This window comes from Papaver somniferum, chromosome 1 (assembly GCF_003573695.1).
Source record: "Papaver somniferum cultivar HN1 chromosome 1, ASM357369v1, whole genome shotgun sequence".
Lineage (NCBI taxonomy): Eukaryota > Viridiplantae > Streptophyta > Magnoliopsida > Ranunculales > Papaveraceae > Papaver > Papaver somniferum.
In genome coordinates, this window is record NC_039358.1 from 111,540,289 (window position 1) to 111,562,073 (window position 21,785).

Sequence of the window (21,785 nt, forward strand, 5' to 3'; positions counted from 1 at the left end):
GAATATAACTCATTTTACTTCGTGGACCATCACACAATTCACGTGATCCTACTTTGTAATTCGCCCAAACCATTTTCAATAAAGTTTTTCCATTCTTTTTTCCGATAATCTCGGTAACTTGTCGGTACAACTGTCCCATTTCTTGTGCAACAATCCATCTTCGTCTGAAATCACTGTTTACTTCGTGTGACTGTTTCTTCGTTAATCGCTTTCCCCCTCGATCGTATCTATTTCGCCTATTGGTTATCAGTGTTTATTTCGCAGATTTGATATCCAGGATGAGTTTATACTTCGCAGATCCGATCTCGTAAAAGTAGTTCTGGCACTTGATTTGACTCATCACTGACATTTCCCTCGAGGCTGATAAAAGATCTTTTGTTTTAAGATTTACTTTGCGTATTTCGTTTAACGTCGTTTGACCACGTGGCGAGTAAGATTTCTGTAACTACATTTTGACTTTTCTCATTCCATTCCCAAGGACTTAGGAATGGAAAGAGAATATTGCATTAAACCCGTAACCGCCACGTTTCCGCTTTTGTCGCTCTCCTGTTCCCCACGATCTTTTGTAACCGTCTATAATCGGTTCCACTTCCCCCTCTAACTCTGCAACCTGCCTTTGTCAGTTACCTCTTGGTTCCACTATAAATACCCAGCTTCCCTTTTCTTCCCTTATTTTTCTCAAACTTCATCTTCCACCCTGCTACTGCTGTTGCTGCTGCTGTTGCCTTTCTTCAATTCTTTCTCTCTGCTTCTATTGTTTCTTCCATAGTTCTTTTTTGTTTTCAAGACTTCAAAACTTTTTAATTCTTAAAGCAATGGCTCCTAAGAAGATTCCTTCTTCAACAATATCTAATATCCTTGAGGATTTTCAAGCCAACTTTGGGAAAAAGGGTTTAACTTTAACTCCAGCAATCGATTCTTCGGTTTCTCCTCTCATTACTACAAACAAGTTCATGGAAATGAATTATAGGTGGATTCAATCAGAAACTTGGTTGTCTACCATAGTGATCATCACTTTAGGTCAATTGAAGGTAGGCCTTTCTTTTCCTCTGTATGATCCAGCCAATCCCTTTTTCTACGAGATATTAACCAAACTCCAGCGAGGTGTTTATCAATTGAGTAGAAATGCAATTCGTATTGCGAATGAATTCGTGTTATGTTGGAAGGGTGGTCCTTCTCAGATTTCGTTAGTCGCGAAGGAATTTGACCTTGAAGATTATAACATTGATTCCTTCGTATTGAACTACACCGATAAAACCTTCGTATTAAGCTCACTCGAAAACCTATGGATGATCCCTCTAAAGCTCTTATTCAAGAAGTTGAGCCTTTTGGTCATGCGAGGAATGATCGTCTTCGTTTCTCTAACGACGAAGATTGGATGATGTTCCCCTTGATTGTTGAAGGCCCTTTGATCTGGAGAATTGGCGAAAATGCCAAAGTTCGTATCTCGTAGCTAATGAGCCTGGGAGGTTCTGATGGTCTGAGATGCCAAATGGGGTAAGCTTTATTCTTCTTCTAACTCGCTTGTTTCTCGTCTGTGACATTTTTTAACTCTATCCTCTTCGTTATAGTATCCACATCCTTCTCCTGGTTTACTTAAAGACCGCACAAAGAAGAAATCCACTGCTGAGTCTCCTGCTTCTGAACAGGTATAGTTTAGTTGCTTTACTTCGTTTCTTTCATTGTTCTATCGTTTTCTAACTTCATACTTCGCAGGAGGATGAACCTGTGGGCCCTCAAGCTGCTGCAGGATCTACTAGAGGTCAGAAGAAACATGACCGCCCTTCGGTACCTTCCCCTGTTGCTAAGGTATTTCGCCTTCCTTACCTCGTGGATTCCACTTTATGTCATTTTCTAACTTCGCATGTTTGTAGGATGGTGCATCCAACTCTCCTTCTGCCAAAGATCTTACAAAGCGTCAACGCAGGGTCCTGGATTTAGCTACTCTAACCCAAGTCAAGGGTTCTACTGTGGCTTCGAGCCAATCTACTCCTCCTCCTCCTAAACATCAATCAGCTGGCTCTCGTCAAGAGACTGTGCTTCCTGAGTCTTCCAAGGATAAAAGTTCTACTCTTCCTACTCCAATCATTGAGGTGAACGACTCTCCAGACAAGCTTTCTAAGGATAATAAGGAGAAAGACAAGGGAAAGAGGAAAGTTTACGAAGTAGAAGATTCTGCCTATATCCCTGACATGGATTTTTTTGAAAAAGATCTTCATTTCGGCTCAGGGAAGTGCTTCTCTTAGATCACCTGCTCTTGAATCCATGGCTTCTTTTAGCGATGACACCTTCCTAGCTGAGGATCAGTCTTTCATAGTGAATGCCTCGTTGAATCTCTCTCTTCAACAACATGCTGCTATAATGGGTTTGGTGAGTCTTAAAATTTTCTTTTGTAATATCTCGTGAACCTTTCTTCTAATTTTTCCTTCTATTTCGCAAGAATTTAATCGTCACATGGCCCATCTCGTTGAGACCAAGATGTCTCATGAGCAACTGGAGAAATCTAGTGCTCGTATTCGTGAACTTGAAAAGCAACTTGCTGAGGAGAAGAAGTATTCATCCAAGCAGGAGAGTAAATCTGATGAGCTTCGCAGTAAGTTCCCTTCCCTTGTGTGTTTAATTGTTGCCTTAGCTTTATTTTTATTGTATTTTGTTTACTTCTCGTCAAGCTCGATGTATGAAACGTCAAATGGCTGCTTCTGAGGCGAAGGACTTGCTTGAAGACGCTCGTTTGGAAAACTTAAATCTTACAACCCAAATTGATAGTTATGTGTCCGAGAATGGGATCTTGACTAAAAAGATTGAGACTTTGTTCCTTCAAGTGGATCGCTTAACCGTTGAATCTTTGAACAATGAAGAGTTGAACTTTCATCTCCATAAAGAAAATGAAGGCCTGAGGATTGAACTACAACGGGTTGGGAACTTTCTTACTACCTCGAGGAATCTCCATTCTTCATCTTTAGCTACGGTTAAGCGGTTAGAAGAAGATAAAGTTCGCATAATCAAGAGAAAAGATAAGTCTGTAGCTGATCTTCGTAAATATCGTGATGAAGTTAATGATTTGAAACTAGATAATGATCGTCAGAGGAACGAGGTAAATTTTCTTCTATCTTGTTTAGAGGAGTATTAGGGTAAGAGGCGTGGCAATCCTTCTCCTGGACTCCAACCGGCGAAATCTTCCAAGAATAAAGGTTTTGTTGTAATCTGCGGTAACGAAGATGATTCTAAGTCTGGTCATGGTAAAGGGTGGGATAACTCATATCACGAATTGTGTCTCCAACTTGAAGCCGCGGATTCCGAAGTTTATAGACTCGACCATCTAAAAGTTGACATTCAAAAGACTTTGGGTTCTGTTATTTTCTCAGAAGGAAGGTTGTTTTAGGTGTTAGGTAGTTTTTGTTCCTCATTGTATTTCACTTCTTGTGTTTCTCACTTGCTTCCTTTATTTTCACACAATCTAAGGAGCGCTTCAAGAATCAAGTTCTTAATCTATCTCGCCAAAGGGACGAGCTTACTAGGGAGGTTTCCGATCTCAAAGAGGATATTAAGTATCTGAATGAGGACTTTGCTAACATGGAAAAGGATGATGCTAAGGTCGCGAAGATTACTCGCAAAAATGCTCAAGTTGCCAAGGTCCATCTCTTCAACGAATTTTGAGATTCTCGTGGCATTCCTCGTGTGGCTCTGGATCTCGAAGTATTTTCTGATGATGAACCTGCCGACGACAAGAAGGCTCCTTCTGATGAGGATGATGACGCCGAAGATACAGAAATTGACGACGATATTGAGACTGAGGACCCTAAGGGTGAAGCGCCTTTGATTACCAAGGTTGCTGCCATTCCTTCTTCTTCGACGAATCTTCCTGATCAATCTCGTGATATTGGCAATGTTGAAGTTGAAACCGTTGATGCTGTTAGTGGTGCAGAGGTGAAAACTGACGGTGTTGGTGGTGATGTCGAGGAGAAAATCGTCCAAGATGTTCATATTCAGCAATTGCCTCTTCAATCTTGATTTCCTTGTCCATGTTGGTTCTTTACTTTTGACATCTCGTTTCTTCTAACATTTTCTTAAACTGGGCACTCCCAAGCTTAAGGGCATAACACTTTGGTTTTTGCTTCGATATATTATCTTTTTGCTTCTACCTGTCTCAAAATCCTCATCGTATGTGATTAGTTATAGCTGGCATGATTAAAGTATATCTTATTTGCGAAGTTAACTTTGTTTTCAAAGCAAAAAATATTAAACTTATCCTTAGCATTTTCTTATCTCTAACATGCGAATTGATTTTACACATATAGTATATACTTGCGAAGGAAGTTCTCAAAAGAATAAAAATTATAAAAGTATATACTTGCCTCTTATTCTTTTGTGGAGTTCCGAAGCATACATGTGTTTCCTCGTGGATCACCTTATTACTTCGTGCAGTATTCAGATTGATAGTCTTGCCTCTTGTTCATGGGCCTGATCTCGCTGTTCTTATTCTTTTGTGTAGTTTTGTAGTTCATCCATACTTCGTTGTATTCTGCCTTTGCATATGTGATATCTGTCTTTCATAATTCGTCATTTCCTGCAATATTAGTTTCTTTTCGTAGTATTAACATATTGTACAATATGATGCCTTTCATCTATTTTCTTTGTTTTCATAATTTACCTCATGTTTTTCATATTATGTTGCCTCATGTTTTTCATATTATATTGCCTCTTGCCTTACTTTCCTTCATCCTCTCATGCGATCGCGAACTACCACTATGAGGTCTTATTGTGCCTCCTAGTTAAGGTCTTTGTCTTCTGCAAGTATGCGTAGGGTCTTATCAGTCTGGAAAGGTGTCAACGTGCCCCAATTCTTCTACTTTTATGCCTCTTGTCTTCGTCTTCCTTGGAACCTTCTGTTAATTATTATTTAGAGGTCTTATTTCGCCTCCTAATTAAGGTCTTATTGTGCCTCACCCCGTTGTTCAGGGTACTCTTTCGGCAAAGTCTCAGGCGCTCTTATTCTTGCGAATTAAAGATCCATCAACCTCGCCTTAGCATATGTGTCGAGGTATTACTTCGCGACAATATGACATGCCTAATTATTCCCATGAATAATAGCCCCGTGATATTGCCGTCTTTTTTGGTCACTCAGCTCCCTAATCTGGAGGGTGCCGTCCCTTTATATTCCTCCTGATTACCCCTTTAAGGTTGGTATCAATTGTTTTCGTGACTTCTTGTCCCTTCGCCGATATGGCTCATGGTTACGAAGTCACACCCTAGGTGGCCATCTACTATCTCCACTGGCTATGTTTTTACACCCCTTACTGAAGGCCATCATGGTAGGGACCCTCATCGGATAGGTCTTATCATTGCCCCTATTTATCTCTCTGAGAGTTATTCATGACGTGCGTTAGGTCTTATTATTGCCTCTTGCATCTTGTACGAACTAGGTTGCACGCCACGGATTCCCATCCTCCCTAGGTAGAGGTTTTAAGTTTCCATAGAAACTGTTTTATTTCGTGGGTCTTTGATGATATTTTCAATGATGTTGTAGTAAAGAGTTCGTTGAGGCTTGTGAAGGCAATGAATTCTAGACTTAATAGAACTTAAAAATATAGAAAACTTAACTCAAAATTGATTTCAAGTGATTGGAAAATAACCAAAACACTAGAATCCACTATTACACATGAATGATGTCAAATATTTCATAACTCTAATTATCCTTTTAATCCTTTATTTCTTAATCCACAAATAATCAAACATATTCTCAAAAATTAATTGTATCCCTTAAGCATAGATTATCTAACCAAAGCATAACCTATCTAATTGAATCACAACTAATGAAGAAAATTATGTAAACTCTTAAGAACTCTGCAAAAGCAGTGATTGAGTGAATTATAATTAAATATTAGAGAAAATGAAATAGTTACCCATTGTTCATGTGTCAATAGCTTCATCCATTGCCTTGGTTACGACAGAATTAGCCGCTCATCATGTTGGAAACACGCTCAAAAGTTTATTTCATTTATGCTCAAAGGGTTACAAATGATGAATAAGGGAGACTTATAATAAAAATCGGGTTTTCAACGCTTATAACTGTTGCAAAATCCGTTACAAAGAGCCGTTACTGTTGCTGTTGCGTTTTTAAGTCTGCCTGTAAACTGCGACCCACAGAATGAGTCGCTGTCACTGTTCAAAAACGACTGCTGGTGCAGGTCCGTTCTTCGTGTTCTTCAGTTTTGTAGCAGCAGAAATGGCAGCTCTGCAAATTTGATTTTTCGCTCTGTGGTGCTCTTTTTCTCTCCAAATCTCTCCGTCCCTCTTCTGCTCGACCCCAGTAGCCTATTTATACACCTTTGGACTAAGAATCTTCGCTCATTACTCCAGAAAATCTTCCCATATCTCAACAGTAAAGAAAAAATAATAAAGGAAATTTTCTTTCCTTTCTCGCCTCTTCACACGCCTGCTGATGTCGATATACTCTCAGGGCATTGTTTTCACGTTCCACCATAAGTAAAACTCTATCAATCCACACGCCAACTACACAGAACTCGTGATGGAGCAACCAAAACCCGAGCAACGCTGTTTTCTTCACTGCCGATTATCCAACCAAATCCGGATGATTTTGAAGCCCATACCACGCCTGTATATCTCAGTCAAGTGTTCCCGTGAAGTTTTAGCCATTGAATCACACTATAACATCTTCAAATTTCGATCGAAAATTCTTAGAGAACTGCCACATTTTTCCCGCCAATTTTTAAGTTTCAAACAAAGAAGATGGTGTCCCCCTAACCAACTGTAGGGTGCGAATAGCAGTTGCTTTTTTGGGGTGCCCCTTAGTAATTGAGGTGCCCCTTAACCAAATCTGGGCTCCGTATAGCAAGTGTCCTCCGGGGGGTGTTCCGAGTGATCTTTCGAGCCGATTTATCCAACAATATTTATTTTCCAAAAATACCTAAAAATACACAAAACACCGTAATAAGGACGAAAACGAGTACCAACAATACGAAACATTAAGGACAAATTAGACACATAAATGCGTCTATCAAATACCCCCAAACTTATTATTTGCTAGTCCTCGAGCAAAACTAATAAAAAATAAATAAAACCGAGTTAATCTCGGGAGGGTTTACCAGAGGTGTACCCACAAAACCATTACTTCTAATTGGTCACAATTATCAAAATGGCTATGAGGACATACATATTCTCAACCTATCTCCAAGTAACTAGAATGCCGGAGAAATTAAAGGTGTCAGCTCTAAAGCTGACTGAAGAAAAGGGAGACACATCCGCAAAACTTCTAGATAAAGAGATATCCGCTACACAACTAGATAAACATTGTAAAATGCGTCCGCCGCTTTACAGCTGGATAAGATTAGGAGAGAGATAAATATGAGAGGGACATCTGCTACACAGCTGGACTAATTACGTGTGATAAGTTAAACCAGTTCTAGAAAGATCTTGTGCCAGATTGAAAGCGGACTAACAAAGCAACCAAATGTATCTTTCTTCGACTCTCTCATAGTGCTCAGTAGAAACAACGTCTTCTTCGGTCTTCAACTGTTGATGATAAACTATCGAACCTCATAGAACCTTGACAATTAACTCTTCTCTTCGATTTCTTGCTTGACTTATAAATTTCTACTTCCCTTTGGCCTTATTGATCAAAACGTAACGATGATTTTTTTTCATTTTTCAAATTTTTTTTCATTTTTCAACTTTTTTTCATTTTTTTTTTTTGAAATAAAAATTACAAGACAACAATTTACATGGCCATGAGAGAAGGACTTTCAAAACTTGGATCTTCGCAACTTGTGATGTCTTGGTATCATGGGTTCTAACAACTTATATCATTTGCTCTTATAACTTTAACTTTGATTTTTGAATTATTCTCTTCTATTGTTGCTTCTAAACCTAAAACGTCTTCAACTTTCTTCATAGATTTTGATGTCGCTCCGCTTGTTGATGATGATAAGTTTCTACTGAGAGAGAGTCGCAATCCAGTAACTAAGACTACATTGTGAGGTTGCTTTGTCTTTCTGGCATTTCCTGACCTACTTGCCTTTCCATCATGTATGGTTAGGTCCATCACGGTTACCCTCTAAAAGAAAAAAGTTCTCTCCTGAATTTCAAGGATCTCAATGTCTTTTTCTCTAATGTCTCAAAAGGTTGTTATCCCTAACATTCCAATTTCTATCTTTTCGCTGAGAAATAGTATGTAAACTTAGCTAACCGGGTACCATGTGACGCTAGAAATTTCAAAAGTGCAACTAAAAAGTTCTTCCCCACCCCCAAACTTAAATCTAACATTGTCCTCAATGTTTCTAATGAAAGAGAAATACCAAAAGTAAAATAACACGAGGAGAAGTTGGAAAGATAGTACCTGGGTGAAGAAAATCAAAAACTAATATACAACATACAACTTCCTCGATGGTCAATCAAGGGTAAACAGGGTCCTCCAGAGGGACCTCCTCAACATCACCTGTAGGAAAGGGCTCTAAAAAGGGTTTCAATCTCTGACCTTTAACCTTCGAAGAACTACTACCATCCGGTGTCTCAATTTCAACAGCTCCATGAGGAAAGACAATGCGAACAATAAAAGGACCCGTCCACCGAGAATGTAACTTCCCAGGAAAAAGATGTAAACGGGTATCATACAGAAGAACTTTTTGACCTGGAGAAAATGACTTCCGTAAAATATTTCTATCACGCACAAGTTTCATTTTGTTCTTATACTCCTTCGCACTATCGTAAGCATCTATACGAATCTCGTCCAACTCATTGAGCTGGAGTTTCCTATGGGCTCCTGCCTTGTCAAGTGAAAAATTTAGTTGCTTAACAGCCCAATAAGCTCTATGTTCTAACTCAACAGGTAAATGAACGCCTTTCCATACACAAGCCGATAAGGCGACATTCCAATGGGGGGTCTTAAACGCAGTAAAGTAAGCCCATAAGGCATCAGTAAGCCTAGACGACCATTCTTTCCGATTAGGATTAACTGTTTTCTCTAATATACGTTTTATCTCCCTATTGGAAACCTCAACCTGACCACTAGTCTGTGGATGATACGGGGTAGCTACCTTATGTGTAATACCATATTTCTTCATCAAAAGCCTAAAAGGTCCATTACAAAAGTGCGACCCACCATCACTAATTATAGCTCGCGATGTACCAAAACGTGTAAGAATATTATTTTTCAAGAAATCAATCACAACCCTATGGTCATTGGTTTTACACGCAATCGCCTCAATCCACTTAGAGACATAGTCTACAGCGACAATGATGTATAGGTTACCAAAAGAATTAGGAAACAGACCCATAAAGTTAATACCCCACACATCAAAGACCTCGACAACTAAAATAGGGTTCAAGGGCATCATGTTCCTACGGGAAATGGTTCCTAATTTCTGGCAACGTTCACAAGTAACACAGTAACTGTGGGAGTCTTTAAACAACGAAGGCCAATATAATCCACACTGCAATATCTTAGCAGCAGTCTTCTTAGCACTAAAGTGACCCCACACGCATGATCATGACAAAAGGAAATAATACTGGACTGGTCACTCTCAGGTATACATCTCCTAATAATCTGGTCTGGACAATACTTAAACAAATAAGAATCATCCCAAAAGAAGTGCTTAACCTCAGCTAAAAATCTAGAACACTCTTGTTTACCCCGATGTTGGGGCATTCGACCAGTAACAAGATAGTTCACTATATTCGTACCAAGGTAATTGGGTAACAAAGAACAATTGTTCATCAGGAAAGCCGTCCCTTATAGGTTGGGAATCATTAAGGGTATCCACAACAAGTCTAGACAAGTGGTCTGCTACTACATTAAACTTCCTTAAGAGATCAACAAGATTTTTAGTTATAGCTTTATTGGCATACTGTAAAGAACTTCATTATTTCATTCCTACCAAATTGTTTTTACTTATTTTTGTTTCCTATGTTATTAACTCCTATAATGGATTTGATGCAGGTCTCTAGATTTATATGTGATATATATATGAAGGATAACAAGTATTACACGGAACAAATCGCTGCAAAGTTCAGACTACCTGAACCTATAAAAAGGCCATCTTGACTGCAAACCTGTCTGTCATTTCGATCTCTTCCTCTTCAGCCAAATGATTTTTTTTTTCTGATATTTGCTTCTGATGGTCTTTGGGAACACTTGAGCAACGATCAAGAAGAACCCACGTCAAGTATGTTGTCCCTTGTAATCTTTTTCCACTAGTTATGTTAATCCCTCCTCTATGTTCTGCACAAAAAACCTTTCATGTTATTCAGTTGTCTGGTAGAAGTCTTTGCCTTATAATTTTACAATTCTGAAGATGTCTTTGCAAAGCATGTTAATAATATCTAGTTGCCTGTGACTAGTTGAAAAAAATGTTTCTTGTCTTACGCAAAAAACTATTTTATATTTGAATTGATACTTTTCAACTGCTAGAGAATCCAGCCTTAGTTTAGACTGACAAGTTTCAGTTATGCAGGGAAGCGCTAAAACACTTGTAATAGTAGTGCTCCATGAAGCGGTTAGAAAAAGAGAAATGCGGTACGAAGATCTTCGCAGGATTGACAAGAAGGTTAGGCGCCACTTCCATGATAATATAACCGTCATCGTTCTTTTTTATACAACATGACCTTGTATGGGAACATACCTCATTGGGGTGTACAGTTATTATGTACCTTGTTTAACGTAAACTTATCTCAAATGTCAATCAGTAAGTTTGATGATTTCTGCACCCATCATATTTAAGAACATCAATACCATAATTTGCTTAATTTACTTAGAACTTATAATCTCAGCTTATCTTTTTCTCTAATTAGTGCAGGTTTTCTGGATCATGTTAGCTTTCAAATTTCTTTGGTTGCTGAGATGCATTGGAAACTGCAAAAATACAAAGGAATTTGAGTGGTATAATCTTTGCTGACATGATACATTTGATGAGAAGTAGTAGGTACTTTGTTTCCTTATAGTCTCAGTTTTGTGTCATGGATTGTGAAATTCCATTGCATTGTACTCTTAATCTTCCAAGTTTATTTTTTAACTGAATAATAAAGTTGTGAACTCAATATAATCATGATCGAAATTTTCTATGTGTTACAGCGGTTTCCATGGTTAGGCCGTTTGTATGTTCTTATAAAGTTGTGGATGGTTCACTTTGTGTTTTGAGTTTGAATCTTTCTGCTACTATCTTACAGATTGGTTTCTTGCTTTATTTCCAAAAGTTGTGACATGAAGTTTGACTTACTGTGAATGTGGACATTGTAGGTGGATTTTAATGGAGATTCTATCCCGATTGTTACTAAACAGGTACCACGCCATTGGCTAATCTCTATCTCATGTGATATGATTCTACATGTTTCACGTTGCATGTTATCTAAATATGAGCCACGTATATTATATGTTTATGCATATAATTATTCATATGTTTAATCAGGCAGCGTAAGGTATATTATTTTTTTTTTGCTTCCATACTGAATTGTGATGAACTTTGTTCATATAATTACCTAGGACTATTTCCTAGCTAGTTTCCTACTTTTCAAGAAGGTTTCCATTATTAACATGATATGCACATGAGGATAAGTTTTTGATACTCCTTTTTTTTGAATTTCCAAGTGTTTAGAAAACTCACAACCTTTTTAAAGTCCTTGCCTATATGTGGTACTAGTTGCAGTCAAGATTTATCACTCGTTGGGTCGTTTAATGATTTTTTTTCTCGCTATAAACAAAAACAGTCATTATCAATGATGTCGTCAGCATGTCCGGGTATGTTGCACCTCTCTTGTTGCGCACCCTCCATGAATGTCGAAGGTTGTAGGCCGTTGTAAAGATGGTTTTGGGTGACCTGATATGCTACCATGCTAAGACTCTACATGGTTCTGATTTAGCAACTTTAACCAAGTGATGTCTGTAAACTATTAATGACGTATATCTTGGTATTTTCCAAGTGATGTCAGTTAATTGTTAATGATGTATATATTGGCTTTTTTGTGCTGAGTTTTGCAGTTTGTAATTAAGCTTCGAACTAAGTGTTGGACACTGTAAAGGGAAGAGAAGTTTGCAGTATTTGTGGTCGTAAGGTGATAGAAAGAACCAACGAGATGGGAACTCCACTAAAAAGTGTATGTGTTGAGATAAGGACTTTAAAATTATGTAATCTAGCTTGTAATAGTCCTTTGTTAAATTTGTGTTTTGAGATATTGATTTCATTCGTTGCAAGGATGAATTACTGATTTGGATGGATGTTATATTAGAATCATGTACAGGTGCATTGATATATATAATATTAAAATTTCTGGAATTTCCGAATGTTTTTTTTTTAATGATAACTATATAATTTGAGACATCTATACGCGTCTCTTTATTACTATATGCGTCTCTTTAATAATTATATATGTCGCTTAAACTAATTTACGCGACGTTTATATGTGTCTCTTAATTAATTTAACCGACGTTTATAAGTGTCGCTTAAAACGCTCTCAAAGGATTCCAGACGCACGATTTGAGACACTTATAAGTGTCTTTTAAAATCAAAGCAACATAAATAAATGTCTCAAAATCGTTGATGATGGTGTACTGTGAGAATCTTCTCTTCTGATATAAGATTCACTCAAACTAGATCGAAGTATCGACGGGATCTTTAAAACTGTTGTTAGATCTAAAGAGATCTTGTGATAATCCATTGTTAACAGACGTCGTTTTGTGTGTGATTGATCACAAGATATTCAAGTGGTGTTGTGCAGGTTATTGAAGATTAAAGAAGATTTGAAGACGAAAAAGATTTTTTTATTGGTTTTCGTATCTTGTGAATTGTGTGCACAAACCTTGATCGGCTAGGATCCAACTATAATCAGATTTAACCGATTGATTAGTTGCGTGAGATCGACATTCCCAATATATCTCTTTGAGATTCATTTGATTGAGTGCGAATCTATACTTGACTATTTCGGTAGTTAAAGTTAGATTGATTTAAACAGACAAAGGAGTTTATTATATTAAACATAAAAGCCTTTGTCAACGATTCATCCATATCTTGTAGCAAAGTTTGATTAGAGCGGTTATCAAACAGATTCTTCCTTTGTTGTTTGGTATACGATCCAAATGACTTTCTATTCACGTGCGTTACTCTAGAAGTCGAAGGTGCAAGGATACTGAGGGAATTATAAGTAGCTAGGAGTAGTCTGCTTGGTCTCAACTATACGAAGTTGGTTTATATTTTGTATATCGGCTTAATTATGAGAGTATTCAAAACTGGACCAGGTCCCGGGATTTTTCTGCATTTGCGGTTTTCTCGTTAACAAAATCTTGTTGTGTCTTTTACTTTGATTTCCACATTATAATTGTTTTATTATGATAAAGAAAAATACACATATACGTTAACTCTGTTATACTTGATAGTGATCCTATAGAGTTTGGTTATTACCGAACCTATTATCAAGTAGCAAACTTTGATTGTCGTATTGTCTCGATCCCATATCCATAGACGATCACACAAAGTGTGAATTCTGAAGTTGTTGTATTGTCTCGACTTTGTCCATAAATGACCACATTTGGTAAGAGGACTTATAGGTTGAAACAAAAATAATGTGATATATTTGGGTACCCTCGTCTTTTCAGACAAAGTCTAGCAAACCTCAAAATCCGGTACTTAAGACTCCCTAAGAGCAGCCTAGATTATTATTCACCTCACAAGTAATTCCTACTTCGATTTCAACAAAGAATCATTATAGAGGAATGTACCTGTGGAATCACAAAATCCGAGATGAAGAACTTTGTGATTTCTATCTATCTCGCCTATTGGACCTAAAGGCTCAACAATCAGTAGCAAGATCAGGATACATGAACTATAAAGATAAAGATAGTTGGACCTGGCTTCACGAATCCCTAGGTGAATCCTTTTTAGTCGCTAAACCCAAAAAGGTTTAGATAAGAGGACGACTCTAGTTTACAACTATGACACACAAGAATAGTGTCGGGGATTCAAAGATCCCAGTTGCTTGAGGTTCTCCTTGTATAAACTTTTAAGATCAAGGTTGATTTAGATTTAAGTTAAGTTAGGTTTGGAATCAAGCAATCAATAATCACCGTTAAATGAAAACTTGACTTGAAATTAACATAACATAATACACACTCTGGTAAGGATGAACCATAGCCGAACCATGTACAATGACTTATTCATGAAAGGTTAGCCGAAACTAGCCAGACGAACTGTAATCTTAACCATTTTCATATAACACTTTAATACTTTAAACTTGAGTCATGAACATAGGTTATAATGTGATCAAATATGTATAAAATATATTTTTAGAGAGTTGTTTAAATGTCGATTATCTCATACAAATAATTCTGATGCATCTGAAAATATTCGACATGGTAAGTATGTGTATTGTATTCCTGTTCGTGAGCATTTTTTTCATGGTACGTGTACCGGGTTGTATACCCTTAAGAAAAAACGGATTCAGGAGTCAACGAATCTTTTCCGGTTTGCATACTAGGTATGCATACCATCCTGGTTCAGGAATCAACAAATTTTTTCTGGTTTGCATATTGGGTATGCGTACCATCCTGGTTCACGAGTCAACAAAATTTTTAAAGTGTGCATACCGGGTATGCGTACCAATAGTCGTTGCCAAACTATAGCTACGCCGGTACGTGTACTGGATACATGTACTGCGGCTCCGGACCTATACCATATGTGTCAGTATGTGAACTAGTATGCATACTGTCCAGTATGCAGATTTACAGTAGTTTTGTATCTCTCTAATAATCAATTTGAAACATTCTCGGATAACATCAATGACACATATTACTGTTCCACGCTATTTTCAAGTGATTAAATCTTGAATCATAATTTAGGTCATAAATAATAAATTGTTCTTAACCAAATTCATCTAGTATGAACAAATGTTCTTAAGCTTAGTCAACATATTTCAAGAATGATTAACAAGATAAACTTGACTCGAAATTTATGTTATGCATGTAATGTCCTATTTAGTCATGCGATATTGTCTCATAGATATAAGTGGGAATTATATAAATACCCTTGATTTTCATGACCTTGAAAAATGCCCTCCACCAACAATAATTATACCTAGTTTAATTGGGGGCCATAACTTCTAATTGGGGGCCATGGAATTTTGTTTGCCCCCCAAAATTTTCAGGGGTGTAAATATCGCAATATGAATATACTATTTTACCCTTCACTAATTGAAAATCAGTTTCACTAATTAATTATCCTAATTAAGGCCCCTAATCTATATACCCTAATTAAATCAAAGACAAAATCAGTTTCTCTTTTCATCTTCATCTTCCTCTCCTCCCTTTCTCTTCTCCACCTCCACCATTAACGACTCCACCTCCACCGAGGAAAATTCTTCGAACCGATTCATCGCATAATCGTCGATGATAAAACTTTAATCGACGATTAACTTCTTCTACAAATATGGCTACAACAAAGCAAACCGCTCGCAAATCACTTCAAATTTCTAATCTTGTAGATACGGTGAATGCAAAGGTGTACGTACGAATAGCTCCTGAAGCAAGCAAATCGGAACCCAAAAAGGGAATGGCTCCAATTAGAGGGTACGTGAACTTAAACCCACCTCCTATTCGATGTTTTGGTTGTTTTTTGATTGTGTAATCGAGATTGGTAATTGAAAAATAGAAGTTACAGAGTGAGAGTCGTTAGTATCGAAGAAATAATACCCTAACGACTCTTACATTGCATGCTTTTTCTATGAAAAATCGTTAACCTGTTAGTGTAAATATGACGACCCTTATTCTGCTACTTCGACCTTTTGTGCCCTAGAATAGAGTCGTCGCCATATTAGGTTGAAGATGACGACCCCAAATTAGTGCGTAACGACTCTGGGTTGAACTTGAACTTCCTTATGTTGAAGAAAACGATAGAGTCGTCAGTAGTATATAATCCCTAAACTAGAGTCGTCAGTAATCTATAATCCTTAGAGTCTTCATCTCTTTTATAGGGTCGGCAGTTACTTGTTTGACGACCCAAGTTTAATCTTTAACGACCCTTCAAGGATCAAAATCATCCTCACTGTCCAATTTTTGCAAAGAGTCGTTACCTTATAAATTACAGTCGTTAGTTTGTTAGAGCATATCATTGACGACTCTTTAACTGATAGAGATAAAGTTGTTGTCTTATAATTTATTTTTTCGTGTTTGGAATGTAGTGACAAGAAAACGAAAGACAAGGTTGAAATCACGATAACTCCTCCTTCGAAACCTCCCCGCAACGATAAATACTTACTTGCCGGTCCATTGCACGGAAGAAGGCCGAGTGAGGTATCATTTTCTATCACCGAACCAAGAGACAAACGTAATGAGTTTTCCGATTCGTCAGAATCAGACACTCCTGTTGTTTCGGCTAACACTAGTGGTGAAGAAGAAGATGAACAAGAAGAAGAGCAAGTAGAGGAGGAACAGGGTGTAGAACATGAGATACAAGAAGAAGAAGAGGAACAAGAAGAAGAGCAAGAAGAGGAGGAAGAGGGTGAAGGTAATGGTAGTGGTGATGATGAGGATGATGGTAATGAGGAGGAACAACATAAAGGTAATAATGGCGGTGATGATAATGATGATGAGGAGGAAGAGAATGATGATGAAAAGGATGAAGGTGGTGATGATGGTAAAACCACTGTTGAGGATGAGGAAGAGAATGCAAAGGCGAAAAAGCCGGTAAAGAGGGCTAAGAAGGATGGAACAGATATTGCACCCAGTGCGAGACACGTTCCCGCTACTCATTTGATGTTGCCTCCTCTTCGAGGTGGTAAACTTAGAGGAGAACCTAGAGATGGGGGCAAAGTTCTATTTGGATATCCTGGATCGTGGGCTCATTGCATCAGAGACAATCGTAAGAATCCCAAATTTGCTTGCTATTTGATTAGTTGGTGTTAACTTGTTTATGTTTTGTTTTTTAAATACGTGTTTGTTTATGTTTTGTAGGATCATAAGGATGCCGCACGTCTTTTCCGGCACCAATATTCTTTCAAGAAAATGGAGTTGTGGCCGCTAGAAGGTGAATGTGCAAGAGTTAGAGATTTGGTTGAAAACTCAGGTTTGTACAATGTCGTTGTGAACTCTGTGATTGCGTATGACAAGGTCGCAGTATCTAGTTTCTGTGAAAGGTATCACGCTGAAGTCGACAGATTCCAATTTCCTTTTGGTGAGATGGCGATAACTCCTGATGACGCAGAACAGATATTAGGGCTGCAGGTCGAAGGCAAATCAACCGGTGAGAAGTTCAAGAGAAGGCCTAGTTGAAACAAGTCAAGGAACGCTTCCAGAAGATACAATTCGAGTGTGATGTTTTGAAAAGAGAACTTAAGGCTGTTAGGGAAGCCTTTCCGGATATGCTGAGTGTTGTAAGAGTAAGTATTTGAACAAGAGGTAAAACTTATAAAAATCTTTGATCGATACTAACTAAGTATATTTGCATTTTCAGTTGGGGAAGGCGTATCGATATTATGAGGAGCTTCGTGGGGAAAAGTTTGAGCTCCACGATTGCTACTTTATCTTGGAAGGCACTAGATATAACTACGCCATATATGATTAAGTGTATAAGTGCACCTTTATTATCTATTGTATTTCATTTCCTTCAATGCAACGCTATGCGAGATGTATGCCTTTTACGATTCAATGAAATGATTCTATGAAATCAAAAATTATGAGAATCTAGTGCAAGAGTCGTTACTTTATATAATTAATCAAACTAACGACTCTAAAAGAAATTAGTAATTGATAGCTAGGATCGTCATTTCATATGACTACATGTATGACGACCCTAAGTGTTACTTTTTACAAAGAATTTTGGTTTTAAAGTCTTCTATGTGTAAACAAAACAACAAAACGACTCTAAGTGACCTAGTTAAAAAGGGCCGTCAATGTTTAGCACACTACCCTGACGATTTTTCATAACATGGAAAAGTTGCAGGTTTGATTCGTTATTGGTAGTGTCAATATACTGACGACCTCAGAGAGTTGTTTGGGTATACACCCCCCGACTATGACGACCCTTTCTCTGAGTTGTTCCATAGTGTGGATGATTCGACCACTTGGAGAAACAAACAGACAAATCGAAGGGTATAAGATGTTTACCTGATTGTTTTGAGCTTCGGGTTCCTCATTTTGAGTGTTGGTTCCTACATCTTGAGCAATGGGATCTTCATTCCAACCATTGTTCATGCCTTCCTCTATCAACATCTTCTCATCAAACATCCAACCCATATCATTAGTTGAGACAATCTTACCATCAACACAATCATTGTTGTTATTTGAAGCTTCACCAATCTCATTCCCTCCACTTGAATCACTCATTTGTAAAAACCCTAGGTTTTCCTCTCAAAACTCCTCCTCTTCTTCTCAACACATAAAACACATAACACACATTTTCCACAATTTTTTTTTCCTAAAATCAGATTTCAATCTAAATACACTTACCACACTAATCAAACTAATTAATTTCTAATACTAATCATATAAGAGCAGTTTTGCCACTTAGAAAATATTTTTTTAAGTGATGACCCAAATTAGGATTTGATGACCTTTTTTATCCTGTAGTGCATCGCCCCCAATTAAAAGTTATGGCCCCAATTAAACTAGGTAATTATACCCCTCACACTTATAAGGAAATTCATCGTGTCGTTAATTCCATAAATACCCTACATAGAGTAATAAAAGAAAATCGTTTTTTTTTTTTTTTTTTTTTTTTTTCAGATCTGAACTTTTTCTCTTCTTCTCTCTCGAAAACAGACGCCACAACCACCACCATCGTTTCTCAACCTTTTTTCAGCCGTCGTTAATGGTGATGATGCTGGTGGTGGAGGATATCAAATATCTATTAATTAATTAATATGAATGATTCTTCTTACTGGATTTCGCAAATCTCTGTTTCATTAGTTGATTATGGTGGTGGCGGTGGCGGCGGCGCTAATGGAGGAGCATATGTTTCGTTAGTTGTAGATTCAATCAAAGTTACTAACTGGTAAGAGATATTACTTGAATTTTATGTTTCAGCTTCAAAAATTCACTCGACTGATTAGTTTTATTGAAATATGTTTGAAATTGCTCTTGTTTTGATTTGATTAGGCTTGAAGCTATTGAAAATTCAGTTGACTTTCCTTTCTATGGATCTTTAGTGTATCTTTTTTTATTTTCTTCTGTTGATTAGTGTTGATTGGTGTTAATTAAGTGACAGTTTGAGCTTGATTCGACTCGTATTGAAGATTGATGAGATTATTTGTTATGTTGATTTGGTTTCTTGAAATTTTGCATGTATAAGTTATTTTGCGGATTTAAACATGTTCTGTTTGAAGTAAATGTGGAGTTGATTAGCATTTAGTAATATATATTCATAAATTCATAATGTGGAGTTGATTAGATTTCAACTAAATTAATGAGTACACAAATAGAACCAGTAAGGGGAGTAGGTGGTGTTGCAAATCCTAGTGGTGGTATGGTGGTAGTGGATTGGGAAAGTAATACTTGGTAGCTGGCGGTATTGTTGGTGCTATTAGTAAAACTTGTACTGCTCTCTTCTAACTATCCTTTTCCAGGTTTATTCCCTAATCAATTTGAGATTTTTCTGAATTTAGATTATGTTTTTATGCGATTTGGTGACATTTTAATTGAAGTAGTTGAAAATTGGGTAAAATTTTGCTCACTGTGGTTCACTTGAGTTTCACTGTTTGTTTCCCAAGTTATGTTTGTTTTCAAGGGACTATTTTTGGAACTTATATCGGGTAAAATGTATGTGAGTCAGTATTATCTGTATGAAGAAATCTAATCCACTCTTTCAAACGTTAAGTATCCTGGCTTTCCCGTGCAGGATGTTAAGCCAAAATTGCATCCAGTTGATGTGAGAGGGTCGGAACTTTGTTCAGAGCATGTACAAAGGACAAATAATGGTCAAATTACTTCTTTCTCGAGTGGCGGTAATGCTCTTATAATGTTTTAATGCAACAAATCTTTTAACGCACATTTTTTAATCCTTAGGTACATTTCTTTTCCATCCGTTTACTGATCTTAATGCTAGCCAAAGCGATGCCTGTTTCTATTACTGTTCATAGTCAGTACTAGCATGTTTGCTTGATAATTTAATTTGACTTTGTAGTTTGAAATCTTTTAGAGTTGTTTGTTACACGGTTAAGTTTCATTTAGTTAAAATGGAAAAGGTATCTTCCTTTACAAACAAGCATCTTGTACGCCATACTTTTTGAAGGGTGCTGGCATGTTTGATAAGTACATGAATACGTAGATCACTAAGCTAGATGGGAAGGTAGATGCTTTTGACAGTTTGGATTGAAGGAGTCTCTGGGAAGTTTTTCACGGGATCCGTTAGATTCTGGGATTGGTTATTTGTCTGCTATCTTGGTTGCCTCATTCTTACTGTTTTAGTAAATGACACATTTTACTTTGTTGTATAGCTTGTACTCTTTAACAGACTATAAGCATTCTCTTATTCTGTTTGTTTAGAGTAATTATAATGTCAGATGAGACTAATGGCTTTACTTGGTTGTCTGCCAAGAGAATTTTTTCTCGCATGAAATATTTTGACTTGTTCTTTTGCAGGTGCCATGAATTTCCAGGGAGAAGAAAATGACTCCAGAACTGTACTTGTTACTAATGTAAGTTCATTTCCTTTGATTAGTGTGAAATTGAACTGATCCTGTGGTGCAGTGGTAGCACGACTGACTCCACGTCAAAAGATGCGTGTTCGATTCACGTCAGGTTCACTAATTTTAGTATATCAAATTTTTGGATCAACTTTGGATGTTGACAACAAATTTTGGGATCAACTTCGGCTGTTGACTCCATTCAGTGGGATCAACTTTAGTTGTTGACTCCATTCTGGGATCAACTTCCATTGTTGACACAAAAAAGCTAGAGTATTTGTCAGTTATTGTGTGAACTTTGGTTGTTTACTCTATTTACCGGGATCAACTTCCTTTATTGACATAGCTGAACTGGAACATTTTCAGTTATTTGTGTCAACTTTGGTTGTTGACTCCGTTCACTGGGATCAACTTCCATTGTTGATACAAAAAAGCTGGAGTATTTTTTCAGTTATTGTGTAAACTCGTTATTATCATAATTAAACGGGATATTTTTTGGTTATTTGCGTCAACTTTGGTTGTTGACTCCATTCATTGGGATCAACTTCCATTGTTGACACAAAAAACTGGAATATGTATTTGGATCAACTTCGATTGTTGACCAAATTTTGGCGGTGGTGGCGGCGGTGGTGGCAGTGGTGGTGTTGGTGGCGGCGATGGTGGCAGCAGCGATGATGGTGGTGGTGGAATATTAGTGGTGGTGGAATATTAGTGGTGACTGTAGTTAGTAAGTGGTGGTGGTATGGTGGCGGTGGCGGTGGAATGGTGGTGGTGGTTGCGGCGTCAGTGAAGGGATAGAGAGAAACATATTGTATTTTGAAATGAAAAATAATGTTATAAATGAGGGTATAAAGGTAATCTATTTTCTAATGGATAAGGTTTTTAAATGATAGGGGTATATTTATTGTTGTATAAGGGTATATTTATTGGGTGTCAAAATTAGGGGTATATAATTAATGTACCCTAGATATAAAGGTGAAAATTTGAGTAATAGGTGGTTTAGTCTGCACTTACCTTTTGTTGATGAAGTTCTCCAAAATCTTCGGTTGATCTTCACCTTCAAACGGTAGAACGTAATGATGTCTGGTACTCAACTACATACTTCTATCATAATCCGATATTTGACTAAATGTATCTAGAAATTAAGATATAGTTTTGATCAACCAAAT

General features: G+C 37.3%; 1 protein-coding gene and 1 long non-coding RNA gene across 2 annotated transcripts; both read left to right on the plus strand.

Annotated features, from left to right (window-relative positions):
* Positions 1 to 2,478: 2,478 nt before the first annotated feature.
* Positions 2,479 to 4,011, plus strand: LOC113349168 (spindle pole body component 110-like). The gene is made up of 4 exons (XM_026593101.1): positions 2,479 to 2,593; positions 2,670 to 3,094; positions 3,463 to 3,633; positions 3,733 to 4,011. The coding sequence occupies exons 1-4, from the start codon at positions 2,479 to 2,481 to the stop codon at positions 4,009 to 4,011; spliced, it is 990 nt and encodes a 329-aa protein (XP_026448886.1).
* A 14,717-nt stretch (positions 4,012 to 18,728) lies between these two features.
* Positions 18,729 to 20,954, plus strand: LOC113296562. Its single transcript, XR_003333055.1, has 3 exons — positions 18,729 to 18,986; positions 19,830 to 19,935; positions 20,573 to 20,954. It is a non-coding gene; the product is annotated as an uncharacterized LOC113296562 (long non-coding RNA).
* Positions 20,955 to 21,785: the final 831 nt, after the last annotated feature.